Source organism: Myxocyprinus asiaticus, chromosome 44, assembly GCF_019703515.2.
Source record: "Myxocyprinus asiaticus isolate MX2 ecotype Aquarium Trade chromosome 44, UBuf_Myxa_2, whole genome shotgun sequence".
In the NCBI taxonomy this organism is placed as follows: domain Eukaryota; kingdom Metazoa; phylum Chordata; class Actinopteri; order Cypriniformes; family Catostomidae; genus Myxocyprinus; species Myxocyprinus asiaticus.
In genome coordinates, this window is record NC_059387.1 from 31,626,771 (window position 1) to 31,643,058 (window position 16,288).

The window sequence follows — 16,288 nt, forward strand, 5'->3', positions numbered from 1 at the left end:
ATTTATTATTATTGTTGTTAATATGTAGGCTATTTAAATAAGTGTCTTATTCAATTAATCTTGGTACCAATATTTTTTGTCATAGAAAACATAATAATTGTACCATTTTAACGTAGTGTTTTGTCATAAAACGCATTACTTAACCAACACGAATTAAATAGTATGAGCATAAGCAATTATTCATTTTCTTTAACATTTCTGTGTAAACACCATGTGCCAAAAGGTTCCAGTGATTTTTACGATATTTAAAATGTTCCGGTGTCAAAAACACACGCTGCTCAAACTGCTCCTCGAACCTTTAACAAACTGCGTACTAAAAGTTGGTCTCGTGTGTACTGGTGCTGGGTAGGCGTTCAACGCACACCCGTCTCTCCTCAAATAGGAGCCCGGGCGGAACATGTGACTGACACTGGACATTCACTGGCTTCTGGAAGGGGGTGGAAACCCTCTGACGTCAGCAACGTGCTTGTACTTATGCACTAGGACAGCACAGTTCCATAGAGAGCTACGAGGACTCTGACACCTGATCTAGAGACAATCCGACAACGTGCGGACTTGATCGAAGAGGTGTCCTTTTGGAAATACGCACTGGGTGCATTAGATAAGAGGTGTGATCGCAATAGAAATTTCACTTGTGGACCGCTTGGGACACTTTAACCAGCAGGGATCTGCTTGTGTTTGGGTTATTTTGCTGCCCATTTAGAGATTTTGGTGTATTTTCACTGCGTCCATGTCTGACATATACAACCTGGACTCGCAGTGCGTCTCGCCACCATGCAACATGAGCTGGGCCATGGAGCCAGCCAACTTCTATGATAATAAAGTCATGCCAGGGGATGCCAAATCAAGGATGCCAGGGGGTGAGCATGGCAACGCCGAGGACAACAACAACAACAACAACAACAACAACAACAGCAGCAGCAGCAGCAGCAGCATGGTGGAGCTCAGTAACGCCCCTGCCGTTTACGACGATGAGAGCGCCATCGACTTCAGCGCGTACATCGAGTCCATGTCCACGGTGCCCCTGGAGATCTGCAACGACGAACTGTTTGCAGACTTGTTTAACAACACTGTGAAGCAAGAAAAGCCTGACTTTTACATGCCCAGCCACCAGCAGCTGGGAAGTACACATGGCACCTTTGCGCAAAAGAGCTTGGAGAGGCAGCAGCACCAGGATGGGGGCTTTGGAAAGGGCGCGTTTTGCGCACCAATCAAGAAGGAGGCGGACTGGAGTGACAGTGACCTGTCCTCCTCGTTACCGTCGCAGATCGAGACGTGCGCGCAGACTTCGGTGAGCCTGCACACGGGGCAACCGACGCCGCCCACCACGCCAGAACCCGAGGCTGTCGGCCAGCCATCCATCCACAGGAGGTTGGGTAAGGAGAAGGGCAAAAAGACAATCGACAGGCACAGTCCGGAGTATCGGCAGAGACGCGAGAGGAACAACGTCGCCGTGCGTAAAAGCAGGGACAAGGCGAAGCAGCGCAACTTGGAGATGCAGCAGAAGATGATCGAGTTGAGCGCGGAGAACGAGCGGCTGTACAAAACCATCGATCAGTTGACACGAGAACTGGGGAGCCTCAGACACTTCTTCAAACAGCAGCCCGAACCTGCTTTTGGCACGGGGGCGCGCACGGCTGTTGACAGTCGGTGACGCGCGTCGGTGACACCCCCCATCCCCAGAACAAATCCTGCCAGTTTTCTCTCAAACATACCTCAGTGAACTTGAATTATTTTTTCTGTAACAAACGCGTTACACATTGGATGACTTTGGACTTTGGCACTGAACGGCGATTATTTTTGTGAATCTCTTTTGTTGTTTTTGTATTCTAAATTATTACAGAAAATAATTCATATATATATATATATATATATGTAGTTTTATGGTACCTGTTTTATAATTCCAAACTTCGTATTAATACCAGAGTATGTTTTGCAATTTTACAGTGTATACAAATGTATAATAAAACGATGTAAAAATTCATAAAACCTCGTTCTGCTCCATGCGAACGCGCCTGTGTGCACAGAGAGGCGGGGCGGAGGGGGCGTGGCCTCCGGAAAGGTGTAGCTGTCAATGTTGAACACCACAATGTGACCATGTGTAGTAGTAGCTTAGGACAAAATCAATATGCATTAGTGCAAAAAAACACAAAATCAGACTTCACAGTTATGTAATAACAAAATCATTTCAACAATTATGTGGTGGTATTAAACTTTATTTACTGTCATAGACAGTAGTACACAAATATGTAATACAGACCAGGAGTATGAACATATTTATTTACAAAGAATTTAACGTAAACACACTATCATTTGGCTAGCAGCAAAGTAGCAGGTGTTTGATTGACAGCAATTGCCAGTCATTTAATCAGCTTACATTGAACATCACATTAGTATTTTTCATACTAAAAGTAATCATTTTGCAGTTCTGGCTTTCATAACGGTTTAAACTAAAACTAAAGGGTACAAAATTGCCACCGTTCAAGCAGTACTTTGGTCTAAGCAGTGCACAGTTACACTATCTGAGTGAACAGAAGCTTATTTTTTCGTTCAGATTTCTGGGGGTATGTTTATCTACATACATTTGGAAGTAGGGCAAGAACAATGTTGACTCATTACTCTTTTAAACAGATAAGAGAGCTATTCAGTGCAGGTCAAAGGTTTAACTCCTCCAAACCCACCCAAACAGTGTGACTTCGGTTGACCACATGGACGAAGGCATTGAGAGGACCGATCTCCATCCCAAGAACATTTTCCACACTGTAACCCTTTAAAGCAAAGAAATCATCCATTAAAAGCTGTGGTTACAGACACTCAACCTGTAATTTAAACCACCTAAGCACAATTGAAATAGCACTGATTAAGGCTAGTACAGTTCCACAATCATGCCACATTTGATCATTAATTATACCTAAAGACTCAAGAAGGGGTAGAAATGATTGGAACTGACAGACAGTTTCACATGTTGTTGGGAGATTCTTGAAGGCATAAATATTATGTGAATTTGATGTTTTAACTTAAGGAGGACATGTGCAATTTCTGAAGTAAAAATACTTTAAATCCCATCTTAATATGCAGAGACAACTATAAGTAACCCAGTTCTAGAAGAGTGTAACACAGTCAAAAATCTTACCTCTGAACTCCTTGCTGAGTTTAAGAGAGACATAATAGTATTTTGCTGCAACTGTAAACACATGTATGCATGCAATCATAAATATCACAGTCGTATTCATAATATGCAAGAGAAATTAAAAACTGTATGAAACCTTAATGTTTTCCGTTAACATCTAGAGACATCACAGACTCTGAAAGCCTCAGGAAATCAACCCTGTTTGACCTTCTCTAATCAGCTATCTTGAGAAATCTGCACTTGACGTGCGCTATATGATAGTGTTTGATAGAATCATCTTTCAAGCTTAATTTATGTAAATGCAATGCTTCTTTTACATACTGATTATTGCACTAAGCAAATGCATTCTTGTTTTAAAACTTAATCAAGACAACCTGTCGAGGATTTTTGATTAAATGTCAATATAAACAAGCATTACAGACAATATGATATTCTAAGAATAGAATATACTGTATAAACCTTTGTTGCTATGTATGAGGTTTATTTTAGAAAAACAACATTAAGTGGTCCAAAATTGCAGCTTGTTACCACAAACTCGATCATTTTATTCAGGTTCTGTGAACATTTCTGATAAAACATTGGAGATATCTTGAGAAATCTGTTCCGTAAATAAGGCCCAACACTATTTCTTAAACTTTTAGGAAATAAGACAGAATAAAGATAAACTCAAAGCGAAGATATTTTATTTTTAGTTTCTGCAGGGGTGATAAAATCATGGTAGATTTCTCTTCCTGAGTTCATCATTGTTTGACATGTACTGACATGTATACAGCTTATAAGTATACATACCCATTACAGATTCTGTAAGAAGTTCGGCATTTCAAAACAATGAGATCAAAAATGTTCTATCTTTTCATTCGTTTTTCTCATGCAGAACCATCAGAAAAGGCTACAGACTTTGATGCTTAAGAAGGAAATATTAAAAACCAACTAAAGAGCAAAAGAATTTGATGTTAATTCAGTTATTTGTCTTGTGTAATCTATTAAAATATCTTATGTCAAATACTTTCATTTTGGCAGTACTAAGTTAAAAAAAAAAAAATTTTCATGATCCCTCTTATTAAAAAAATCTTACAAATTCTGCAAGAGGAACAACTGTGCTCAAAAGTTTGCATACCCTGGCAGAAAATGTGAAATTTTGGCATTGATTTTGAAAATATGACTGATCATGCAAAAAAAAAAAATTTCTTTTATATAAGGATAGTGATCATATGAAGCCATTTATTATCACATAGTTGTTTGGCTCCTTTTTTAATCATAATGATAACAGAAATCACCCAAATGGCCCTGATCAAAAGTTTACATACCTTTGAATGTTTGGTCTTGTTACAGACACACAAGGTGACACACACAGGTTTAAATGGCAATTAAAGGTTAATTTCCCACACCTGTGGCTTTTTAAATTGCAATTAGTGTCTGTGTATAAATAGTCAATGAGTTTGTTAGCTCTCACGTGGATGCACTGAGCAGGCTAGATACTGAGCCATGGGGAGCAGAAAAGAACTGTCAAAAGACCTGCGTAACAAGGTAATGGAACTTTATAAAGATGGAAAAGGATATAAAAAGATATCCAAAGCCTTGAAAATGCCAGTCAGTACTGTTCAATCACTTATTAAGAAGTGGAAAATTCAGGGATCTCTTGATACCAAGCCAAGATCAGGTAGACCAAGAAAGATTTCAGCCACAACTGCCAGAAGAATTGTTCGGGATACAAAGAAAAACCCACAGGTAACCTCGGGAGAAATACAGGCTGCTCTGGAAAAAGACGGTGTGGTTGTTTCAAGGAGCACAATATGACGATACTTGAACAAAAATGAGCTGCATGGTCGAGTTGCCAGTAAGAAGCCAGTGCCACAAAAAAACACCTTGACACGCCTCACAGCTTCTGGCACACTGTAATTTGGAGTGACGAGACCAAAATAGAGCTTTATGGCCACAACCATAAGTGCTATATTTGGAGAGGGGTCAACAAGGCCTATAGTGAAAAGAATACCATCCCCACTGTGAAGCATGGTGGTGGCTCACTGATGTTTTGGGTGTGTGTGAGCTCTAAAGGCACGGGGAATCCTGTGAAAATTGATGGCAAGATGAATGCAGCACGTTATCAGAAAATACTGGCAGACAATTTGCATTCTTCTGCACGAAAGCTGCGCATGGGACACTCGTGAACTTTTCAGCGTGACAATGACCCTAAGCACAAGGCCAAGTTGACCCTCCAGTGGTTACAGCAGAAAAAGGTGAAGGTTCTGGAGTGGCCATCACAGTCTCCTGACCTTAATATCATCGAGCCACTTTGGGGAGATCTCAAACATGCGGTTCATGCAAGACAACCAAAGACTTTGCATGACCTAGAGGCATTTTGCCAAGACGAATGGGCAGCTATACCACCTGCAAGAATTTGGGGCCTCATAGACAACTATTACAAAAGACTGCACGCTGTCATTGATGCTAAAGGGGGCAATTCACAGTATTAAGAACTAAGGGTATGCAGACTTTTGAACAGGGGTCATTTCATTTTTTTCTTTGTTGCTATGTTTTGTTTTATGATTGTGCCATTCTGTTATAACCTACAGTTGAATATGAATCCCATAAGAAATATAAGAAATGTGTTTTGCCTGCTCACTCATGTTTTCTTTAAAAATTGTACATATATTACCAATTCTCCAAGGGTATGCAAACTTTTGAACACAACTGTATGTATGAGTAACACTGTAGAAACAGATGTGTAAGATTTTAGGATTGTTTTTAAGAAATGCTTCAGAATAGAATAAGATCTGATGATCCACTTGAATCAACATTTTCAGATTAAATCAGATGAAAATCACCTCACCTTGATTTTGACCGTACAGTGGCTCAGTAAGGGGCAGCTCAAACACACTTCTAACTGCATTTTTGTGGTTGGTTCCTCCATTATTGTTCCACACATCAAACAGAGGAATCCTTTCCTGGAAGCAAACACACCAATACAGATGCAATTTCTATTGTTGTTTTTAAGACATTTGTTGTGCATTTCAGTTTAAAGAGATTTAAATTCTGTTATGATTTACTCACCCTCATGTTGTTCCAGTATGACTGACTTTCTTCTGTAGAATACAAAAGGAGATGTCTGGCCGAATGGCAGCCTCAGTCACCATTCACTTTCATTGTATTGGGAGTGGTGATTGAGGCCAACATACTGCCTAAAATCTTCTAAGTTGTGTTCCATGAAAGTAGGTCAAAACATGATGAGGAGTAAATGATGACAGATTGTCATTTTTGGGTGCACTATACCTTTAAGGGTTCAAAGTCACTATGATTCATCAGTTCAACTTTACTTCAACCGGATTGTGAAAACAATTAAGCCATGTGGTGGGTTGTGATTGTACTCAAAGTGATAGCTAGGAGGCATCTTACATATTAACTCTGAACAAACACAAGTCAACAATATAAACGCATCTGGCATTCCAAAAATTACTTAAAGGGGCCATCAGAAAATACAAAAAAAGGTTTTGCTATTTGTTATTTTGTATCCTGAAGAAAAAAAAGACTTCTAAAGAATGCTATTATGTTTTTTCTTAAACTGTCAAGGTTTACAGCTAGATACGAACTTCTTATAATTTACCCTAAGAACCTTCTTAATTTTATTTTTAAGACGACTTTTGTGAAAACAGCCCCTGGTTCTTTGTAAGGGTTAAAGAGTGCATAGAAAACTAAATTACTATGGTTTTTGGTGCAAGAAACATTGAAAAAAAATTATAATATTGTGGCAAAATAAATACAGCATAAAAGATTAAGCACTTTCTACAATGAACAAGTTGAATCGTGATTTTGAAAATATTAAGAAAAATCTGTACTAAATTCAAACATGTAAAAATGAATGCTCTAGCTCGTAAGTAAACATTATTTATGATTGTTTCTTATCTTTACAATGCGTCATTATGTACACTATATGGCCAAAAGTTTGTGGACACCATATGTGCTTGATGAACATTTGATTTCAAAACCTTAGGCATCAATTTCCCCCTTTGCTGTAATAACAGCTTCCACTCTTTTGGGAAGTCTTTCCACTGTACTGTATGTAGTAACATGGCTGCAGGGATTTGCTCTCATTCAGACACAAGGCTATCAGTGAGGTCAGGAACTGATGTTGGTCGATGGGGCCTGACTTACTGTTGCTGTTCCAATTCACTCCAAAGGTTCAGTGGGGTTCTGGTCTGGGCTTTGTGCAGACCAGTCAATTTCTTCCACGCCAAACAGAGTAAAACCATTTCTTTATGGACTTTGCTTTGTGCACAGGGGCCTTTTCATGCTGGAATAGAAAAGGGCTATCCCCAAAAAGTTGCCATAAATTTGGAAGCACAGAACGCCCTAGAATGCCATTGTATGGAGTAGAATTATGATTTATCTTCACTGGTATTAACGGAGTAAACAAACTCTTTAATAAGAAGGGGGTGTCCACATATTTTTGGCCATATAGTGTATAAGTCATAAAGTAGAAAACCTAGTCTAATTTATTCGCTCATTTGAGTAAATTTCACAGGTAAATAAAATAAGTAAAATGTACTTAACTTTTCAAAGCGGGTGTTCCCAGCATAATTAATGAGCTTGCATGGTTTCACTGTTTGCAAATGTATTTACAGTTTTTATTGTTGATTTGATTGTTGAAAAGTATTAACTGAATGAACTGATGTTTCAGTTAAATTTACTTTTTTTACGTTAAGTAGATTTTACTTAATTTTATACCATTAAAATTTACTTGCAAAAACTATAATAATAAAATCTTACTAGTTTTTTTTTTTTTTTTGTGAACCTTGACTAACATAAGTAGACTTGGGAATACATAAAATGCTACAAAGGAGCATACAATTATCTTTAATGAATATAGGAAGCTCAATTACTTACTGCTTAATACTTACAATAAAGAAATAACACAAAGAGAAACATGAGAATCAGTTTTTTGAAGATGAATCAGTGGGAATTTTCAGCAGTGACTCTGATAAGTAATATTGTCTGTAGGCTCTGCCATTAGTGCATTTACATAATGAAGTTCTTACTTGTAGTGAATTATTTCTCTAAAACTCCCTTTAATCTGTCTGCCCATCCCTACAGCAGACTATACGGCAGGTACTTGACTTGAAAAGGAGTGTCCTTAAAGCCTGGTGGTTTGGACTTAGAGCTGTTCTGCAACCGAACTTTGGACTTACTGTTGTTCTTGAGTAATCTCTAAATGGCAACCTGCACATCGACTGCAGGTAGGCCAAGAGAAAGCTGTGCTCTCATCCACTTCAACAATGACACCTGCACATTGACATGCAAATCACAGATTCATTAAAACCATTTAATTTCCACACTTGATAAACACTAAAGCATTCAATGTTATAAACTAAAACAATCATGTCTAGATTTACAGTATAGTTATATATGCAATAAATGGATATAACTTGGTTTGTTATTAACACAGTTATAACTAGGTGTTTCCAGGTTACAGGTTTTTAATTAGTAAGTAATTACAGCTATTAGATCTTTTGATTTGACCTTAATCATAAAATGTAAGAAAACTGCATAACCTAGAAATGTAAAACCTACAACAATTAGTATACATATTGAAACAAGCTAAAACATTATAACAATATCATGATAAAATATATGCAATGACATACAATATACATATATTTAATAGTGTCTGTGTATTTGCTTGCAAAAAGAACAAATCCATTTCTCTTCTGAGAAACTTAAATTCTGGCCCTAAACTCAACTGGCATTGACAAATAACATCATAAAACCAGTAACACACAGCGCTCAAACACACATCTTTCTTACATAACACACAACACCCAGAGTGATAAGACCCCTGTATGAACCTCAGGCAAGCAGCCAAAGACTAAAGTTGCTGACCACTGCAGCAGATCATTTGTGCTGGTTACAATTTTGAGTCAGTTTGTTGGTCTTATCTACAGGGTGAAAGCCACAGAGATAAAACCTCTAACTCTGAGCGTCAAAAAATCTCATTATAATTCTCCAAATATACAAGGGAAAACCAGAGCCGAAAGAAATGAAGACTGCATATATAAAACCAGTGAAAATATCAGTGTGGAACAACGTTTAAATGTTCTCAAATCTTACCTGATCTGAATTTACATATGCATTGCTATATGTCAAGAGAAAGCAAAACAGAGAAAGCTAGGCAGATGCAATGCTTTAGAATAGAATAGAATTTGCCACTTGACCGGGGCTGTTGAAATTTGTTCCCGCAACTTTCGTGTGACATTGCTACATATAGCTAAAATAATAGGACTGTTATTTTTAACACATTAATTCAATGTAATAATTTATATAAAAATTATGCATTAAAAAATTAACACAATTAAACGTCCCCAAACCGTAATATGCAATATTCCTACCATCGGAGCAATTCAAGCTTGAAGTACGACCTGTTTTCAGCAGGGGGCAGTAAGCAAAACTCCAGCTGTATAGGCAACAAACCCCACTCAGGCTTGCTTGACACCAGCGACAGCACAAGATGAGGACGTGTTCTTGCATTCAACTTGACACAGCAATCTAAACACACTGTTTACAACGCGACGCAACCAAAGTGAGACGCTCCAAAAGCATCTTTCTGACGCATGTGTACACTGATGCATCCTTAGAAAAGCTCTTAATAGTCAGGGGTTAAATTGAGCCGGTACAGTCCAGAACGGCATCCCGGCACCTTCGATTCCAAAGAGAGAAAAAAAAAAAAGCTTGTTTGTCAATCCATTCCATTTCTCATATTCTTTTATGTGGTTTTTGTTTGATTCATTTGACACATTCTGTCTCTATTAAGCAAATGTACTGTTCAAAAATATTTCGAATTCATTATGTTTCGCACTAGTCAACTGCAGAAGCAGCATATTCAAGAGCAGCACGAGACGTGCCCCCGCATACAGAAGCGGAACGCATGTCTGGATCGCGCCGTGGTTTGATCTCTGGTTCATAGAAATCGTGTAATATGGAATCAACTGCTCACTCTTTTCTTGGATCCACTGATATACATTAGCAATTTTGCTTAGTTTACTAAAAAGCTGCACATCTCCTTGTATGACATCAACATAGATCAAAGATTCCAACATCACCTGATTTTAGGGTTCCCCCATCTCTGAAATCCCAGTTTAACCCCTGCTTATCTATCTTAATCTATCTCAAGACAGATTGACAAATTAATTTGCAAAATGGATTGCTGTGGACTGTAGGCCAATGATGACCTCAAAATGCACTTTTTGTATTGTCTTATCAATGCTTTACTCGTCTGCCAAGCCGACCGCATTGCATTTCTGAAGGCCTCGATATACTTCCTACGAAATCGAAGAACGAACGGGTGTGACATCATTTAGAACAAAATCTGGCCAAAAAGAAGGTGTTTTTGCGTTCGTTTCGGTGGTTCATAACAGCTCGCTGGAAAAGTTATATTCGACAGCAAAACACCCTCTTACTGTCATTGGTCCACATCATCAGTAGGTGTGACCTAGAGCTCCCCCTATCTTGATGCCGACAGCAAGTTCTGTTTGTGTTGTTTAGTGAGTCAAAATCAGTCAACATGAACACATCGGCGTGCGGAGTTATTAGCGACCTGGTGCAACTTATATATATCTGTACGATTGTTCGCTTAGAAATAATTTCCAAGACCATGTCATGCGATTTATTTTTGTTTAATTAGTCTACTAAAGGAATCAAATCTTTTCAAATACTCTCAAGTGCCCATTCACTTATGTGCCATGTGCAGCAAAAGCCATTCACACATCTGTCAAAAGTAAAATATGCCCATGATCATTCTTTTGTCTTTATTCTGAACATTATCACTTTTATACACTTATCTTTGCAATAGTATCAGTGTCATTATAAATCACAATAACAGTGTGTAACCAGCACATATAATGGCTGTTTATAGCATGTTAGTGCATTAGTGTCATGAATTCAGAATATAAAAATGTTCTACTGCATTTGTATTACTAAGAAATCATATATAAATCATCATCGAGTGATTAAAACGGCTTCTTTTACTGACCTCATGTGAAGTCTACTCATAGAATGAGGCATAAAGTCATTATAACACATTTTAGTTTAACACATTGGTTAAGGTTTTACATGTAGCGTCCTCATGTTTAAATGTACTTCTAAGCACCTCCCACAGCGGTGTGAACGGTGCCTAAATGTTCGGAAACAGCACACCGTTGCTCGGCAGTTTCGAACTGCTTTTTACCCCTGAGCGAAGAACAAAAAGGAACTTCTCCGGAAGTATATCGAGGCCTTGAGTCTACTCTACTGACTGCGAGCGAATACGAATGCGTTCAACACATGCCCACTACAGCCGCTTTGTGATAATCTTTAAGTACAGTCAATGCCCAGCGAATGTGCCGACGATGCGTAAAGACGAGGATCGCGTCTGCGGGTTGAGAAAATCTGGGCCATTTGACTGTGCTAATGATGAAATTTGCATCACGTCAATTTTTTTTTACACTGTAAATCGATAAAAATAAAAAAAATATATCAGCTAATTAATCGGTTATTGTTCTTTTCCACCACCTTACTTATTGGTATCGGCAAAATCCACAATTGGTCGACCTCTAATTCCAAACAATTATTTCAGTTTGAAAAAGTGCATCAGTCGGGTTCTCATAGTACACTTCTTCTTGTATTTTTTTTATTGTGAACACTACTTGCACTACAAAATGTAGTAGAATAATGCTGAAGTACAGTATGCAAATCTGAAAGTACATACTGTAAAACTACCCACCTTCCATTAGTCGGACACCTGCCATTGGTAGGAAAACAGATAGTCCAAACTCACACCATTGGTTGAGCCAATGTTTCTATATTGGCCTGTTCAGGATACTCAAACAGAGCAACTTTGGTTGACTTTCAGCATTCGCCAACCACACGCCAAATCATTAATGCATTCATTAAAGCATTCATGGGTGAATCTAAGGAAAACATGTCCGGGTCACAATGTATTTCAAGCCCAAAATAAAAAGAAAATAAATTTTATTTTACATAAGAAAATACTATTTCTATGACAATTAAGCAAATTTATCCCAAATTCTCATTACTGTAATGCATTTTTGTTGTGGTTCCCATTATTCTCAAATGTGATTCTGTTTTTAGTCTCTAACGAGATCTTTTAAAATAAAAAATAAAAAATAAAAAAAATCAACCATGTTGTACAGTCCCAGTTAAGAATGCCAGATCATGCTAACAGCTTTCTGTTCCGCACTAATTTTGTGTGCGCGTTTGTGCCGTTAACTGATTTGCCTAGTTCCTTTAAAGAACCGAGAGCTAAAACAATGCAGACAGTGCATGCAAAATAACGCTATCAATAGGCGTAATTTATTGGTAGTGAATTCCCCCCCACAGTGACATTGCATCAGTTTGCATGAGTTAAAATAATATACTAAGAAAAAGAACAGAACACTTTTTAACAAAATGAGACTTTTATAGCTCAAAACCAGGCAAACAGACAACTTTCCTTCAACATGAGAGAAAGAGATCATTATAGAGGAATAGAGAAAAGCAAATAACAACCACAAGAAGGTCCCTAACAAGGCATCAAGAACAAAACCAAGGCCAATAAACAACTGGTTTCGTTTAAGTGGACAAACATGTTCTACCCCCCTGAGATTCTGTTCTATCAAGCTGGAACATACCAACTGCAGAAAAAAGGGAGAGCTTAAGGAGGAATATACCAACCTGTGAGAGTGCAGAGAGAGTATGGGAGGGTCTCTGGACCGAGCTGGTCCAGCATTATGGGCTGTGGAATGGAGAAACATGGATCTTCTGGTTCCAGTTGGATCACTGTCTGCTCCCAACAGAATATCTGACCTGGTTTTGACAAAGAGCCAGTAATGTTATGTCAAAGCATTTTCAGCAGACACAGTTCTTAAGACAGAACATTAACTCCTCATCTCAAAATAGTTGGAGCAACAACAGAGACTTTGAATGTGAATGACTTCCATTCAGTAGCATTGAGCCTTTTTAAAGATAACAGACAAGCAAAATCTTTAATGCATTATAAGGCATTCATTGGTGACATGTATAAACAATTTCATCTAAAAAAAAAAAATAAAAAAAAAATATATATATATATATATATATATATATATATATATATATATATATATATTATTTATTTTTTGGTATAAGAAAAGCCTACATTTGTGACAAATTAAGCAAATGCAATTCCCAAATTCTCATTACTGTAACATTTGTTTTTAAATTCCCATTATTCTATATTGCGATTTCTTATTACTGTATTGTCTTATGTTATAAAAGCAATATACTCTTAAAAGTTGTAACCAAGCATTTGTCATGCAAAATGTTACCACATATTTTTTTCCAGAGCAAAAAAAAATAATAAAAATAAACTGCAAGCAGGCAAGCAGAATTATGGAAACATGCTAATAATAAGAGGAATTAGTAATTATCATAATCGAGCAGTGAATATCATTATCGTAAAACCTTATTCAGCAAATGGAATTCACTTCGCTGCAACACAACCAAACTCAATCTGTACAAGAGACAATGTATTCACTTAGGTGTTGCATGGCTAGCATGGATAGTGATATACCGTTCTCCTTCATAGCATCTTTGAATCTCAGTATGGGTCTTTGCTGAGAGCCGTCCAGGGCCTGTGTTACTGTGCTCTGGATCAGACAGGACGGGCTCAGACACACGGCAACGGTTCTTCTGTTCCCCTCTACTCTCGGCTCGGTCTGGAGACTGGGATCCGTCACAAACAGCAACATCTCCCTCTCGCCTGCATTTGACCTCTGGGAAACCAATCAGTGTATTTTCTTGAAAAATGTAGTGATAGTCTGATATATTTGTTGATATTTAAACATTTTAATATAATAGACAACCTGGATGCTAAAACAGAAGTGTGCCAGTTTCAAAATCTACCAAAAACCTTTCTCAATAAATAATGCACATTTTCTGTATTGCAAATATTTAAAAAAATTAGTGCACTTTGAGTAAATATTGTGTAAATTAATGTTGAAATATTAGTGTAATTTTGTGTCTCATTTAGAGTATACCCAAATATTATATATACTGTATATAGCTGAAGTCAGAAGTTTACAAACACCTTAGACAAATACATTTAAACTCAGTTTTTCACAATTCCGGTCATTTAATCGTAGAAAACTTTCCCTGTATTAGGTCAGTTAGGATCACTACTTTATTTTAAGAATGTGAAATGTCTAATAATGTCTAAGAATAATAGTAGAGAGAATTATTTCAGTTTTTATTCCTTTCATCACATTCCCAGTGGGTCAGACGTTTACATACACTGTTAGTATTTGGTAGCATTGCCTTTAAATTGTTTAACTTGTGTCAAACTTTTTGGGTAGCCTTCCACAAGCTTCTCACAATAACTTGCTGGAATTTTGGCCCATTCCTCCAGACAGAATTGGTGTAACTGAGTCAGGTTTGTAGGCCTCCTTGCTCGCACATACTTTTTAGTTCTGCCCACAAATTTTCTATTGGATTGAGGTCAGGGCTTTGTGGTGGCCACTACAATACCTTGACTTTGTTGTCCTTAATCCATTTTGCCACATCTTTGGGGGTATGCTTGGGGTCTCTGTCCATTTGGAAGACCCATTTGCGACCGAGCTTTAACTTCCTGGCTGATGTCTTGAGCTGTTGCTTTAATATATCCACATAATTTTCATTCCTCATGATGCCATCTATTTTGTGAAGTGCACCAGTCCCTCCTGCAGCAAAGCACCCCCACAACATCATGCTGCCACCCCCTGCTTCACGGTTGGGATGGTGTTCTTCGGCTTGCAAGCCTCACCCTTTTTCCTCCAAACAATGGTCATTATGGCCAAACAGTTAATTATTTGTTTCATTAGACCAGAGGACATTTCTCCAAAAAGTAAGATCTTTGTCCCCATGTGCACTTTGCAAATTGTTGTCTGGCTTTTTTATGGTGGTTTTGGAGCAGTGATTTCTTCCTTGCCGAGCAGCCTTTCAGGTTATGTCGATATAGGACTCGTTTTACTGTGGATATAGATACTTGTCTACCCGTTTCCTCCAGCATCTTCACAAGGTCCTTTGCTGTTGTTCTGGGATTGATTTGCACTTTTCACACCAAACTATGCTAATCTCTAGTAGACAGAATGTGTCTCCTTCCTGAGCGGTATGATGGCTGTGTGGTCCCATGGTTTTTATATTTGTGTACTATTGTTTGTACAGATAAACGTGGTACCTTCAGGCATTTGCAAATTGCTCCCAAGGATGAACCAGACATGTGCAGGACATTTTTCTGAGGTCCTGGCTGATTTCTTTTGATTTTCCCATGATGTCAAGCAAAGAGGCACTGAGTTTGAAGGTAGGCCTTAAAATACATCCACAGGTACACCTCTAATTCAGTACACCTCCTATCAGAAGCTAATTGGCTAATTGTCTAAAGGCTTGACATCATTTTCTGGAATTTTCCAAGCTGCTTAAAGGCATAGTTAAATTAGTGTATGTAAACTTCTGACCCACTGGAATTGTGATCTAGTCAATTAAAAGAGAAACAATCTGTCTGTAACAATTGTTGAAAAAATTACTCATGTCATGCACAAAGTAGATGTCCTAAACGACTTGCCAAAACTATAGTTTGCTAATATGACATCTGTGGAGTGGTTAAAACATTTGTTTGGGGGCCAATAATTCCCTCATAATGAAATCTTCTGTTTTTTATTTTAAACTTCAGATATAGTTCGTAATATTATATTATAGGCCTAGTTATACATATTATGCCATAAAATAGGAATAAATGTTGATTTTAGTCTCAGGGTAAGAGAAAAAGAAAATCAAATCCAGGGGCCAAATATTGCCCATAATGTAAAAGTTAATTTCTGACATTGATATTCAATATATGAATAAGCACATTATATATCTTAAACAGTAACCACTCTGTTCTCTAGACATCAGCATCAACATGAAAAAAAATCCCTAAAAAACAATATTGGAGCATTAGTTTAAAAAAAAAAAAAAGGAGAAAATACTACATTTCTTGTAATAACAGTGACACTAGCTTAAACAAAAAAGAAAAGAAAAAAGAAACAGTTTTCTTTTTATAACATTAAAACAGATAATATGGGTGTATACAGATACATGGGTGATTGATGGTTATTTATCGTACAGTAGCATGCACAGACA

General features: G+C 37.6%; 2 protein-coding genes across 2 annotated transcripts in view; one reads left to right on the forward strand and one right to left on the reverse strand.

The window, feature by feature from the left end:
- The first annotated feature begins 490 nt into the window (after positions 1-490).
- cebpd (CCAAT enhancer binding protein delta) lies at positions 491-1,989 on the forward strand. The gene has a single exon (XM_051686760.1). It carries the CDS (start codon positions 731-733, stop codon positions 1,652-1,654), a length of 924 nt encoding a protein of 307 aa, XP_051542720.1. The 5' UTR covers positions 491-730; the 3' UTR covers positions 1,655-1,989.
- Positions 1,990-2,195: 206 nt separating this feature from the next.
- spidr (scaffold protein involved in DNA repair) overlaps positions 2,196-16,288 on the reverse strand; it is a 75,613-nt gene continuing 61,520 nt past the window's right edge. Inside the window, exons 15-20 of the mRNA XM_051687357.1 lie at positions 13,707-13,908; positions 12,830-12,961; positions 8,314-8,407; positions 5,961-6,075; positions 3,134-3,184; positions 2,196-2,768 (exon numbers count right to left, since the gene is read on the reverse strand). Coding sequence (XP_051543317.1) covers positions 2,655-2,768; positions 3,134-3,184; positions 5,961-6,075; positions 8,314-8,407; positions 12,830-12,961; positions 13,707-13,908 — 708 coding nt within the window. The 3' untranslated portion in view covers positions 2,196-2,654. The remainder of the gene's footprint in view (positions 2,769-3,133; positions 3,185-5,960; positions 6,076-8,313; positions 8,408-12,829; positions 12,962-13,706; positions 13,909-16,288) is intronic.

Bases quoted from the DNA above. Each gene is read 5' to 3' on its own strand.
- cebpd (XM_051686760.1), top strand. From the start codon at position 731: ATGTCTGACATATACAACCTGGACTCGCAGTGCGTCTCGCCACCATGC.